The sequence below is a fragment of the Oncorhynchus gorbuscha genome, linkage group LG01 (assembly GCF_021184085.1).
Source record: "Oncorhynchus gorbuscha isolate QuinsamMale2020 ecotype Even-year linkage group LG01, OgorEven_v1.0, whole genome shotgun sequence".
Classification (NCBI taxonomy): domain Eukaryota; kingdom Metazoa; phylum Chordata; class Actinopteri; order Salmoniformes; family Salmonidae; genus Oncorhynchus; species Oncorhynchus gorbuscha.
In genome coordinates this window covers 81374777-81389397 of record NC_060173.1, presented here as the reverse complement: position 1 = coordinate 81389397, position 14621 = coordinate 81374777, and the positions used below count along the sequence as shown (strand labels likewise).

Sequence of the window (14621 nt, the reverse complement as noted above, 5' to 3'; positions counted from 1 at the left end):
GTTGAAGAGAGAAAGCGTACAGCCACATTGGGAGGCACATCAGGGTGAGTCATCGCACCGACAAATTACCACATCGCCCCCTCACCATCCCTCAGTAAAGTGCAGAACTAACCTGCGGTGTGTATGCACTCTGCTCCCTTTCTGCCTCCTAATGTTCCCCTGAGCTAAGTAGTTCTAATGCAAAGTAGTCAGACTTAGAGGAGACTTTACATTCACTTTTTTTTTACTCCCACCATTCACTGACATTCCAACACACACATACATACAGTACACACACACACACAACATATGCTCACACACACCAAACTGACACAGATGCATACTGACGCCCCAAACACACACACACACACACACACACACACACACACACACACACACACACACACACACACACACACACACACACACACACACACACACACACACACACACACACACACACACACACACACACACACACACACACACACACACACACACTACTGATACTTTGTTTATAATATATCTTGATTGCCTAGTCACTTTTACCCCTACCTACACCTGCACATTGACTCGGTACTTATATATAGTTTCGTTATTGTTATTTTGTTACTATTTTTTTTATTTTGAGCAGTTTTCTTAATGTTTAACTCTGCCTTTTTGGGAAAGGGCTCGTAAGTAAGCATTTACCTGTTGTATTCAGCGCATGTGACAAATGACGTTTAACGGTTTTCCCTGATGTGGCCACTAGATGGCACTGTAGGCCTACTCCACCTAGCCACAACAGTAGAAACATAATCTGTGAGACAAATCATCAGTATCGTAACACTTGAGGGGTATTCCAGAGGACTATTCCAGAAAACCGGATTAGTGATTTAGCGAAATGTGTCAAAACCGAATTTGTGAAAACTTTCCAGGCTCCAGAAAGAGAGCCTGGTCAGGAACCATAGCAACGAATGCTCTGAATCAAACCTGCTACCTACTACGTCAACTTGATTTTAGCCTGTCTGGTGAATAAATAAATATAAGACTTCTCCGCCAATCAGATGTGGGCGATGCTCAACTATTTGGCAAGGCAACTGTGTGTAGAACCGTAAAAAGAGTCTACATCGCATTGAATATATATTTGTATGTATTTGTTGCATTCCCTGGCCATCAAGCTGTCCATATAATAATCAATGAGGACTTTTACAGAATTGCAGGCTGTGATAAATTGACTGCCAGCGATGCTTTGCTAACCTCAAATTAATAAAGCTAAGCAACATAATAAACATGATACATAGCCAAATTCATCCCGCAGATTTTCCAAACGTCATTGGTGCTATAGGTGGGACACATATACTCCATTCAAAGACCATTCTAGACCAAAATGAAGGAGAAAATCGATTCACAGCATAAACAAACAGGTAGCTAGCTATTGAATACTGTAGCCTACACAAAACAAATCATTTTCATAAACAGTCATGAAATTAAATGATCTTCCTTCTTTTGTCAGATGATCTGTGACCCCCATGGGGTTATAACTAAACAGAGAACTCATTGATGCCCATGTTGTCATGAAAAGCACTATGAATTCAATAAATTATTATTAATCCTACATTAGGCTATGAAATGGACCTGCAATTGTGACATAGGCTACAACAACTTCCACATTAGGCCAAAGCCTTGACACTTAATATCACCAGCGGTGCAATAAAAGTGCTCTATAAAGTGCAAAGTGTTGTTACTAATCAGCCATGTGTGTGAGCTAGGCCTATTAGACATTGGAATTGTGTCACTACACTTGGCCAAGCTCTGTCTGCAATTTTCTGCCAGGATCCCTCTATGGCTTTTGCAGCAGTGGATGTATTACTTGTTTTAATAAATATATGAACATATTCGTTGTATGTTCTTACAACTGTTTCTTGTTGTAGACGTGAAATATTGGGCTCTGTCTTTTGACTCCGTATCCATAGTTTTTTCTGTCATCGACTTGAGGACCTTTTTTAATGTTGTGTGCACGCGCCAGATTACATTTACATTTAAGTCATTTAGCAGACGCTCTTATCCAGAGCGACTTACAAATCAACCAATCTGCGCTCCACTTAGCCTAACAACTTAAATGAAAAGCATCTGTTCTGGAACCAAGGAATCCTGGACTCCCTCATCTGGTTAACACAAGCCAGATATGTTCAGGGAACCCTGAATTTGTTAAACCATCTTTCTGAAATACTAATACCCCTCTGAACTAGAGTCAGGATGTGCCTGTAGTGTCATACCTTGACCACTGGGGCCCAAATCCTTCCACTGTCAAAGTACAGTATGTTGCCATCATGAGCACGTTCCCCTGCCCAGGCATTGTTGACTCATGCCAGATCTCACCACGCCTGGATAGGTATTTTACTTATCAGCTAACCACACAACAATCTGGTGCCCAACATCAAAGTCGTTGACGTGGCACGCAACCATTGGTTGATGAATGCAACGTCTAGCCAGGGGAACAGGATTCTGATCATGCTGCAGTGGCAGTGCATATCTGTCATTCATTGTCTACCCTCCATAATACTCTTACCATGCCTTTTCTTCTTAAAAGAAACCCTTGTATGTTTAGCATGTATGTTCTGCATTGAAAGGCTTTAGATGTTTCAACATCCTGTTTGACTAAGTCACGTTTTGTATGGATCACCCCCACACTGACAGCTCCTTAAACCTTCAATAGTTGCTATGTTCTCTAGGAATATGCAGAAAGTAAACAGGGAGTGCAGGCATATGGAAGGAAGGCACATTTCGGATCTACAGCAACAAGGCCACGTGTGTATGATGTTTGGAATGTTCAGAATGCTGAGTGCACAGGCTGATGCGCCACATGGCAAAGAGTAGAACAGAGAGTGTAACAAGTGCTCCTCACCCATTCTGTCTATCTTAATCATATGAAACTTATCCACAGCTAAAATGAACATAAATACGTCTAGAAATAAGACTAATAAGCTTTAATAATAGTAATATATGTTTTAAAACAAAATAAAAAACATTATGTGAAAGGTTATAATTAAAGTAAACCTTTTATTTTGTAGGAAACAACGAAGGCAACTAAAAATCTGTACATTCTGTATAAAACAACATTTTAAAAAAACAATAAGAGAAAATCTAAATATTGTTCACTGAAGTAGTCTGCTGTACAAGTCGACATTCCCTGATAAAAGCTTTTGGATTGTCCATCCAACCAGTCAGTCAAGTAGCTTGGTCTGTTTCCATCTTCCTCTGGTCCCATTCCTCAGACTATGCTGACTCAACCTTTACCACTGTAGGAAGTTTGAGTTAAAACAGAGGAACACACATTCATTTCATCTACACCGCACCAGAGCCATATAGTATAGAGAAAGACTTTGCTCAATGCAGCCAGTTTAAAAACACCTACCTTTGTGCTTTCATTTCTTCTTCCCCATAGTCAAGTTCTCACTTTTCTTTTTCTGCACCTAAAGTAGAAACATTCACAGGACTGTTAGCCACCGCTGCTACACATAAGAACATTAAAACATGTCCTTCTTTAAATAAAATGTTTAAAAAAAAAAACACACATGCACACACACAAATACCTCTGACCTCATTCATGGCATCGTCAATCTGCTTGAGCTCTTCGTATCTGTCTCGCGACTCTCTCAGAGGCTGGACCATCACATCCTCAATCTGAGGGAACAGCTGAGACACACAGAGAGAGAAAAGGAGGCAGGCTTTACCATCATCATCATCAGTCCTATCACTCCAACATTCTCTTTTTATAGTCCCATCCATCCGTGGCTCACCTTCATGACGGTCTCAAACATGGGGATGAGGACAAACTTGATGAAACCGATCTGAGCGGTGGGTTTGGTGACCTTCTCTCTGTCCATGAAGGGGGCCACGGGCAGGCCCTCTGCCTTCTCCCTGTCACTCTGTGGAAAGGGTGGAGAAGAGAGAGAAAGATGTCAGTGCAATCCATCATTCTTTATACAAATGGTAAATAGTGTATCTATAGTACTTTCAAAGTATTCACAGCCCTTTACTTTCCCCACATTTCGTCGTGTTACAGACTGAATTTAAAATGGATGAAGTCAAGATTGTGTGTCACTGGCATACCAACAATATCCGATAAGTTCACATTTTTACAAATTCATTAAAAATGAAAAGCTGAAATGTCTTGAGTAAATAAGTATTCATCCACTTTGTTATGGCCTAAATACGCTCAGAAGTAAAAATGTGCTTAACAATTCATATAATAAGTTGCATGGACTCACTCTGTGTACAATATATACATAAATATATTTTAATGACTACCTCATCTAAGTATCCCACACATACAGATAATTGTAAGCTTACTCAGTCGAGCAGTGTATTTCCAACACAGATTTAACCACAAAGTCCAAGGATGTTTTCAGAGGCAAAGAAGGGCACCCATTGGTAGATGGGTAAAAAAAAGCAGACATTGAATATCCCTTTGAGCATGGTGAACTTATTTATTACACTTTGGATGGTGTGTCAATACACCCAGTCACTACAAAGATACAGGCGTCCTTCCTAACTCAGTTGCTGGAGAGAAAACCGCTCATGAATTTCTCCATGAGGCCAATTGTGACTTTAAAACAAATTCTGAGACAACTTAGTGATGATGAATTTTACAAAAGACTCCCAAAGAACCCTACTAATCAATTCAACTCTGATTCATATTAAATTGTCAATTTTTGAATGGAGGGGAAATTACAAAGACAATATGAGTACATGAAAGTTGACTGCCCAAACATACCTGTCATATACGCTCTACCCAAAATTCACAAGAGCATGACACCACCTATACCAGGCAGGCCCATTGTGAGTAGTAACGGACACACTCTTCATGTTACCATTCTATATACTTGAATAAAAAAACAAGAGCTGGCACACACCCAGAGACAATTATTTTATGTGCTGACTAAACTATGAGCTGAAAGTTGACTGCCCAAACATACCTGTCATATACGCTCTACCCAAAATTCACAAGAGCATGACACCACCTATACCAGGCAGGCCCATTGTGAGTAGTAACGGACAGAGAATATCTCTACCTGTGTAAACCATTTTGTGAAACCCTTCCCACGTATACTAGAGACTCTATTGATTTTACATATTTTAAAAAAATCTGTGGATTTTCAATTCTGTGTACTCTTCATGTTACCATTCTATATACTTGAATAAAAAAACAAGAGCTGGCACACACCCAGAGACAATTATTTTATGTGCTGACTAAACTATGAGCTATAAAAAAATAAAAAATAAGAGTCGCACACTCTATACATAAACTTCCACTAATTTATTGGGTTTCGGCATCACTGGATTCAGCACTACCTGTTTTTCAAACATTTCTAGATATACAGTACCAGTCAAAAGCTTGTACACACCTACAGTACACATTCAAGGGTTTTTCATTATTACCATTTTCTACATTGTAGAATAATAGTGAATACATGCCACATATGAAATAACACATGGAATCATGTAGTAACCTAAGTGTTAAACAAATCCAAATGTATTTTATATTTGAGATTCTTCAAAGTAGCCACCCTTTGGTTTGATGACAGCTTTGCACACTCTTGGCATTCTCTCAACCAGCTTCATGAGGTAGTCACCTGGAATGCATTTCAATTAACAGGCATGCATTGTTAAAAGTTAATTTGTGGAATTTCTTTCCTTCTGAATGTGTTCGAGTCAATCCGTTGTGTTGTGACAAGGTACAGTAGGATTGGTATACAGAAGATGGCCCTATTTGGTAAAAGACCAAGTTTATATTATGGCAAGAACAGCTCCAATAAGCAAAGAGAAACGACAGTCCATCAATAAGTCATGAAGGTCCGTCAATGCGGAAAATTTCAATAACTTTGAAAGTTTCTTCAACTGCAGTTGCAAAAACCATCAAGCGCTGTGATTAAACTGACTTTCACGAGGACCGCCACAGGAAAGGAGGACCCAGAGTTACCTCTGCTGCAGAGGATAAGTTCATTAGAGTTAACGGCACCTCTGATTGCAGCCCAAATAAAGGCTTCACAGAGTTCAAGTAACAGACATCTCAACATCAACTGTTCAGAGGAGACTGCGTGAATCAGGCCTTCATGGTCAAATTGCTGCAAACAAACCACTACTAAAGTACACCAATAATAAGAAGAGACTTGCTTGGGACAAGAAACATGAGCAATGGACATTAGACCGGTGGAAATCTGTCCTTTGGTCAGATGAGTCAGAATTTGAGATTTTGGGTTCCAACCGCCGTGTCTTTGTGAGACGCAGAGTAAGGGAAAGTATGATCTCAGCATGTGTGGTTCCCACCATGAAGCATGGAGGAGGAGGTGTGATGGTGCTTTGCTGGTGACACTGTCTGTGATTTATTTAGAATTCAAGGCACACTTAACCAGCATGTCTACCACAGCATTCTGCAGCGATACGCCATCCCAGCTGTTTTGAGCTTATCATTTGTTTTTCAACAGGACAATGATGCAAAACACACCTCCAGGCTGTGTAAAGGCTATTTGACCAATGAGAGTGATTGAGTGCTGCATCAGATGACCTGGCATCCACAATTACCCAACCTCAACCCAATTGAGATGGTTTGGGATGAGGTGGACCGCAGAGTGAAGGAAAAGCAGCCAACAAGTGCTCAGCATATGTGGGAACTCCTTCAAGACTGTTGGTAAAGCATTCCTTTGAGAGAATGCCAAGAGTGCGCAAAATGTAATCCGGCAAAGGGTAGCTACTTCGAAGAATCTAAAATTAAATATATTTAGATTTGTTTAACACTTTTTTGCTTACCACATGATTCCATATGTGTTATTTCATAGTTTTGACATCTTCACTATTTACTCTAGAAAATAGTAACAAATGAAGAAAAACCCTTGAATGAGTAGGTGTGTCCAAACTTTTGACTGCCATATATATATATATATATATATATATATATATATATATATATATATATATATATATATATATATATATATATATATGAATGTTTGAAAAACAGTTGGCGCTGAATCCAGACCTTAACCCCTTTCTCTCCAATATTCTCCTAATTCTGAGATATTTGGATGACATTTTCGTGAACTATGCAGGCACCCAGGACGAACTTTTGGAATTCCATGCTTATCTAAACTCTATGAATGAACAACTTCATTTCACCTTTAACTATGACCTATCACAAATCAGTTTTCTTGATGTGATGGCTATTAAGGACAACACATCCCTCTCCACAGATCTCTATACGAAACCTACGGACAGGAACACCCTCAGTGGTGACAGCTTTCATCCACGTCCACTTATTAAAAGTCTCCCTATATGTCAATTCAGTCGTATCAGAAGAAAATGCCGCTCTGATGCCTCTTATCCGAACCAGACCACGGATCTCACGCAAAGGTTTAAGGAAATGCGGTACAAAGACAATTGGGTAAAACATGCCAATGATCAGTTTGAAGGACACAGTTAGAAAGCCTTCAAACAAAAGTTCAAGAAAAAGCAGAACGTTTCCCATCATGCTTCACTCAAAACTCACCAATACTGAAACATTGGGGAAGGCATTTAAGGACATTATCAAAAAGGACTGGTACATTATTGATACTGACCCACAATTGAACCCCATTTTTAAATATCTCCACATACGGTCTTTAAAAAGACGCACACACGTGAGAGACGTCGTGGTTAAATCTGATTACCCACCAGAGAAAAGGGAAACTTTCCGGGGTGATTACAAATGTGGCCAATGAGCTCAATGCAGCTTCACGTACAAATGCAACTCATTTACCCACCAACAGCACGGGACAAAGATGTAAATTAAAAGGGCCTGATTATCTGCATATCCACCAATGTTATTTACATGTTGGAAAAGTCCTTGTGGTCTGTCTTACATAGGAGAAACCCGTAGAAGCCTCAAGACACAAATCAGTGAGCACCGCAGCAATATACGGACAGGTGAGACAAGAAATATGGTTTCTGTTCATTTTGTACTGGACATCCTATTAGTTCTCTGAGATACATTGCAATAGAAATGGTCAAGATGTTATGCAGGGGGAGGGGACATTGAGAGGAAACTTCTTCAAAGGGATTCTTTCTGGATCCACAGGCTCAACAAACTGTCTCCTCTTGGCCTTAACAAGGAATTTGACTTCAAACCGTTTTTATAGTTTCAATATGTCAAAAAAAAAAATTTGTTAAAAAAAAATCCTAATTGAATATTTTATGTATATTACTGTAAATATTGATCACATTCCTTGTGTATGTATCACGCCCTGCTCTGTTTCACCTGTCTTGTGCTTGTCTCCACCCCCCACCAGGTGTCTCCCATTTGTCCCCATTATCCCCTGTGTATTTATACCTGTGTTTTCTGTTTGTCTGTTGCCAGTTCGTCTTGTCCCGTCAAGTATTACCAGCGTGTTTTCCCGGTTTCGAGTCATTCTAGTTATTGTTTTCTAGTCTTCCCGGTTCTGACCATTCTGCCTGCCTGCCGTTCTGTACCTCATTGACTCTGCCCTGGACTACTGACCTCTGCCTGCCCTGACCCTGAGTCTGCCTACCATTCTGTACCTCTTTGACTCTGCCCTGATGAAATTGGACGTTCTTGAGTGGCCTGGTTACAGTTTGGACTTAAATCGTCTGGAAAATCTATGGCAAGACCTGAAAATGTTTGTCTAGCAATGATCAACAACTGACTTGACAGAGCTTAAAGAATAAAACAAATCATAAATGTTGTACAATCCAGGTGTGCAAAGCTCAGAAAGACTCATAGCTGTAATCACAGCTAAAGGTGATTCTAACATGTATTGACTCAGGGGGTTGAATACTATATTAGTGTTTTTTTTTACTTTTCATATTTATTTGACAAATGTTAGAAACATGACAATTCAATCAATTGTAATCCCACTTTGCAACACAACACAATGTTTAAAAAGTGGAGGGATATACCTGAAGGCACTGTGTACTGTATGTCAAAATACAATGCTTCAGGAAATGTGTTGTTCCATTTTCACACAGACTAATGTATCAATATTGAGATATGAGGTAGGTATGACACATACCTTGAATTACACAGTAGGCTATGTACTGTATAAAAACACATATACAGTATATGGGGCTTTACACAGTAGGCTATGTACTGTATAAAAACACATATACAGTATATGGGGGTTTACACAGTAGGCTATGTACTGTATAAAAACACATATACAGTATATGGGGGTTTACACAGTAGGCTAGGTACTGTATAAAAACACATATACAGTAAATGGGGGTTTACACAGTAGGCTATGTACTGTATAAAAACACATATACAGTAAATGGGGGTTTACACAGTAGGCTATGTACTGTATAAAAACACATATACAGTAAATGGGGGTTTACACAGTAGGCTATGTACTGTATAAAAACACATATACAGTAAATGGGGGTTTACACAGTAGGCTATGCACTATATAAAAACACATAAACACTCCCCTTTGTATGTATTTTGACAGTTCTATTTGGCTCTATACTATACCAGCATTTTGGATTTGAGATTAAATCACATTCAGTGACAGTACAGAATGTCACCTTTTATTTGAGTGTATTTTTCATATATCTTTTCCCCCATTTGAAGATGTCATAAGTATTTGGACATATTTCACCTCAAATGAAACATTTCATCTCAAATCCAAAATGCTGGAGTATAGAGCCAAATTAAAAATGTTAGAACTACTGTTGAAATACATGCATAGGTAGGTAAGTGTACAGTATAGATAGGGATTCACATACCTGCATGAAGTACTCCTCCAACAGACAGTCCGCCCAGGGCTCAGCCACCTCCATGGGTCGCACCTCGTTAGAAATGTCACAGCACTTAATGAGCACCATCTTCAGCTGGGCGGGCCAAAGGTCACACAGTGCAGAGTTCAGTATAGGGAAAGGGTCTACTAGATTTTTTCACATAGATAGCAGCACAAAGGACTAATAAACATACATAGTGAAGTTGTAAATATAGCATTAATGCATCGGGCAGTAGGACAAATACACTGCACAAACTGTAAGGGAGTGGAAAATACGCATTCTATGGTAGGGACAAATACATAGTCATGTGTATCCTTACACAAGTGACATGCTCTTCATCAGTGAAGTCAAAGCTGTCCACTTTATGCTTGAAGGAGTCCAGTATCTCGCCATGTCGTGCCATGTCTGTGGCCAGTATCAGTGTGATGATTCCCTAAGACAGAAATAGGCGGTTAGATCAGAATATAGACTAGACTACTGCTATAGTAGTACACACACACACACACACACACACACACACACACACACACACACACACACACACACACACACACACACACACACACACACACACACACACACACACACACACACACACACACACACACACACACACACACACACACACACACACACACACACACACACACCCTACCTGGCGTATCTGTTTGAAGGCCTCAGGGTCGAAGGTGGAGAAGATGTTGCAGTCGGGCTGGGAGAAGATCTGGAAGGCTACGGCACAGTGGTGATTCTCCAGAGGGGAGATGTCATTGTAGCGTACTGCCAGCTCCGTCCGTGCATTTATCTGGTACCTGAGAGACAGAGACGGAGACTTGGTCTCACAGGGGCTTGCTTGTTGAATGGAACCTGGACTATATCGAACTAGGATAGACAGATGGCAGTGGTAGAGTAAGAGAGAGAGCGAGAATAAAAGCATGGATTACATGTTGTTGTATCCGGGGTGATCCAGATCGTGGCACACTGCAGCTGTCATCAGAATCAGAATGTCCACCTGGGTGAACGTCTCCTGGAAGACACACAATTCACAATTATTATCATTATAAGTGGCACAACTAATGGGCCATCTGTGTTAGCATGTGTGTGTGTGTGTGTGCACGCATGTGTGTGTACGCATCATGCAACTATGCACACGTAGGTACATGCATGTTTGTGTAAGTGAGTGTGTGGTGTGTGTTTGTGAGATCTCATTAGCACGTCATTAACATGGGCGTCTTGTAATCGGCCATTATAGGCTTTGATTAATAAACCTGTCATGAATGGTTGTCCATGACAACAGGGTTCGAGATGATGTCTAAGAGAGTGTCTCCAAGGGAGTAGAATTTATCTCTCAGACACCTCTCAGCTTTTCTCTCCCTCCCCCTCGCACCTCCTCTTCAAGTACAAACATCATTCTTCCTCACCAACCCCTCATTCTCATCCCAACAATATTAGTGCTGCCCTTTTATAGAGCTGAGGTATTACTGTAGTATATTACTGTGGTATTACCTTCGGTATTACTGTTGTATTACTGTAGTATTATTACTGTGGTATTACCGTCTGTGTCACCTTTGGTATTACCTTTGGTATTACCTTTGCTATTACTGTGGTATTACTGTCTAAGAGATCGTCTCCAAGGGAGTAGAATTGATCTTTCAGACATATCTCTCAGCTTCTCTCTAGTATTACTGTGGTATAACTGCGGTATTACCTGTAGGCTGCAGAGGCAGATCATGCTGTACATCATCTGGGTGACACAAAAACAGTGACGGAAGTTATGAAAGGGATTCATCCTGTAGTTGTCATGGATACAAAGCTGCAGGGAGGGAGAGGGGGGGATGAGAGAAAGAGGGAAGAGTGTGTGAATGTGTGAGACCACCAGACAGCAACAACAAACCTACCACTCGTAACATGAAACAAGTGGAGCAGCAGCAGATTCTGAAAAGTTGTAGATATCTCTAGCCGTCTTACCAGCCACCGCTTCAGTGTGATGGGGTTCATGTTGAAGTCCTTGACCAGGTCCAAGTCGTGGTACATGTGCTCCAGGCAGCTCAGCATCTGGTCACATGAATCAAGGAGGAGGAGTGAGACGGAAGGTGAGCGATACTTTGTTGCGGTTGACCACATATAGTCAACAGTTATATATGGTTGTAGTTGATCCTCTATGGTCAACAACTCTATGGTTGAGTTGAGTGTTTATGGAAGTTGAACCTCTGGGCCCCAACCCCCTGTCCTCACCTCATTGGGCTCCCACTGCCACACATCAAAGGTGGGTTGTCTGAGAGCTTCCACTGTCTCCTGAGACAGGTGGTACTACACACACGCACACGCATGCAGATAGAGAACAGAAGGGGCGGAGAGAGAAGAACAAAGTGAAGTTAGCATCTTACCTCGTTGGACTCCCACAGCCAGAGGCCAAAGGCAGGCTTTCTGAGGGCATCTATGGTCTGCTGCGAGAGCATGTACTGCAGGCGACAGAGCTCCCAGTTAACCCTGTTTTTCTCCGCTGGCTGTGGGCTCACCTCTACACACACATACATACACACACACACCTGGGCATACCTGACTACAGGTTTAACCTCAGTTAGTTTCACCCTGTATTTCTTTAAGTGAGGCAGCTTGCCACTAGGTCCTTTGCACTCCGCCTACCAATGAAATCTAGGGGAAACACAGGCACATCTAAGATGGGTACACCTAACTAGGGACATGCTGTCAGAGACGGAAATGAAAGCAAGACATCTCACAGGGTAATTTTTTTCTGGTAGGGCGGGGCGGGTGAGCGTGGGTGGGGGGAATAAGTAGACCAGAGATGGCTGTTGTTGGGCAGTTTCCCATTGAAAGCAATTTTGTCTGTGTAAGTGGGCGTTCCCTCTATCGTATGAGCACGCCAGAGATTACAGAGGAACCGTGAGCTCACACGGGAAATCATGCTCACGCAAGAGAGGGAACGCCCACTTACACAGACAGGAATCTTGACCATTTTTTGAATGGAAATCATCTTTGCTGCTGTGTCTGATAATAGGAGGTGCATCTCTCACACTATTTTAATTTGAATGCCATTTAGCAGATGCTTTTATCCAAAGTCATGTGTGCATACATTTTTTACGTATGTGTGTTTCCAGGAACCCACTATCCTGATGGTTCAAGAACCATGATCTACCAACTGCGCTACGGAGGACCAGAGGATCACACAACTGATTCTGGACATTCAAAAGTGGTGTTCTGACGCTATGGACATACAATACCTGATAACAAGCTCATTGACAATGGCAAAACACAGACTGACGGTGACAATGAAGTAGGAGGAATTTGCAGACCACTCACTTACTTTGGGGTAAGAGGGCACATCTCTGCGCGGTGTCAGCTTCTTGTTGTCATCCAGGAAATGACTACAGTACAAAGGAAGCAGTAACCAATTAATAGAATCCGACCATAGACACACACAACATAGTGCGAAGACTGTAATGAAATATTACATTTTAAGATATAAGCAAGCCTTCATAAGAATATCAGTAGGCCTATATAACAGGATGTAACAGTCTGTAACAATATCAGTATGAGCCATTACTGCTCGCACAAGCCGAGGCACGTGCAAAGCTACTTACTGATCTGGGGGCAGTCGTTTTAAAGCACTGCTTATGACAGACAAGGGAGAGGAAGTTTTCCTCCAACACTTCCTCTACTAACTTCCTCTAACTAGGAGCTAAGAAAGACTATTCCATGTAAGATGCAGAAAACAAACACCATTCAGGCTTACATTGGACATCTTTATCAGGATTCAGGTCAAAGCTAAAGGGTCAAGATGAATCGTTATCATGATACAAGTCAAAGCTAGAGGTCAAGGTTCAAAGATGATCAGATAACCATGTGACTAACCTGTTGTTCCGGGAGGCCATCTCCTCCCGGAGCTTCTTGATGTCGCTGCGACACTTCTCTATCTCCACCACCTTCATCCCTTCCACTGCAGAGAGAGAATGAGAGAGGGAAAGAAAGAAAAAGAGAGAGAGAGAAAGAGGGGTTAATATATCCTATGTAACCAATAATCAGGTGACCTGGACCTGAAGCAGTCAGTCACCCGGAACAAATTAACCTCAAAACACCCCCCCAGCCATCACAGTAGCAGTACTTCACAGTGAAGGACGATGTAATGATTAAAAATTGATTACTGATTAAATGTTCCCACTGGACTGCACAGTGAGGCTGGGGCACCATGCGTGTCTGGAACAAATTGTGACAGAACAGTTGAAGGCCATAAAGGCCTTTTAAACATACAGTATTGTGCAAAAACAGGAGGAAATCCAATGTACTACCGGTACTTTGACGGAATGAGGCATATCAAGCCATCTATATCAATTCAATTTTATATCTGTTTTTACAATCTGATTAGAGAGATCTAACACATCAAATCAAAGCTCAAATGGAAGCCAGCGAGCATAGTGTGGGACAGTGTAAACAAACTTCCTTGCACACAACAAAATGGACAGAAATAGATTAAATAGGCAGCACTATGATTTACTATAGGGTCAAGGACAGCTAGCATAGATGTCAGATCTTAATTTGATCACCATGTTGTAGGATAACTTTCCAGCAATGCAGGTAATTTAAAATGTGTAGTGTATTTGATGTTTAAAAAGGCTTCTGAAGTTTTTTACTTGCTATATTGTATTTACTTCACCACCATGGCCTTTTTTTTGCCTTTACCTCCCTTATCTCACCTCATTTGCTCACATTGTATATAGACTTATTTCTCGACTGTATTCTTGACTGTATGGCTGTGTTGTTGTATGTGTCGAACTGCTTTGCTTTATCTTGGCCAGGTCGCAATTGTAAATGAGAACTTGTTTTCAACTACCCTACCTGGTTAAATAAAGGTG

At 41.1% G+C, this 14621-nt stretch overlaps 1 protein-coding gene across 4 annotated transcripts in view; it reads right to left on the bottom strand.

Annotated features, from left to right (window-relative positions):
* Window positions 1-3001: 3001 nt before the first annotated feature.
* LOC124043458 (high affinity cGMP-specific 3',5'-cyclic phosphodiesterase 9A-like) overlaps window positions 3002-14621 on the bottom strand; it is a 34068-nt gene continuing 22448 nt past the window's right edge. For 3 of the 4 annotated variants that reach the window (XM_046362071.1, XM_046362087.1, XM_046362097.1), the window contains 13 exons: window positions 13624-13708; window positions 13076-13136; window positions 11986-12060; window positions 11719-11805; window positions 11459-11563; window positions 10695-10777; window positions 10406-10562; window positions 10070-10183; window positions 9739-9843; window positions 3762-3890; window positions 3562-3657; window positions 3377-3434; window positions 3002-3260 (listed from right to left, as the gene is read on the bottom strand). In XM_046362071.1, coding sequence (XP_046218027.1) covers window positions 3387-3434; window positions 3562-3657; window positions 3762-3890; window positions 9739-9843; window positions 10070-10183; window positions 10406-10562; window positions 10695-10777; window positions 11459-11563; window positions 11719-11805; window positions 11986-12060; window positions 13076-13136; window positions 13624-13708 — 1145 coding nt within the window. In that variant the 3' untranslated portion in view covers window positions 3002-3260; window positions 3377-3386. Of the gene's footprint in view, window positions 3261-3376; window positions 3435-3561; window positions 3658-3761; window positions 3891-9738; window positions 9844-10069; window positions 10184-10405; window positions 10563-10694; window positions 10778-11458; window positions 11564-11718; window positions 11806-11985; window positions 12061-12137; window positions 12213-13075; window positions 13137-13623; window positions 13709-14621 lie in introns of all 4 variants that reach the window. The other variant, XM_046362078.1, reaches the window with a different exon arrangement.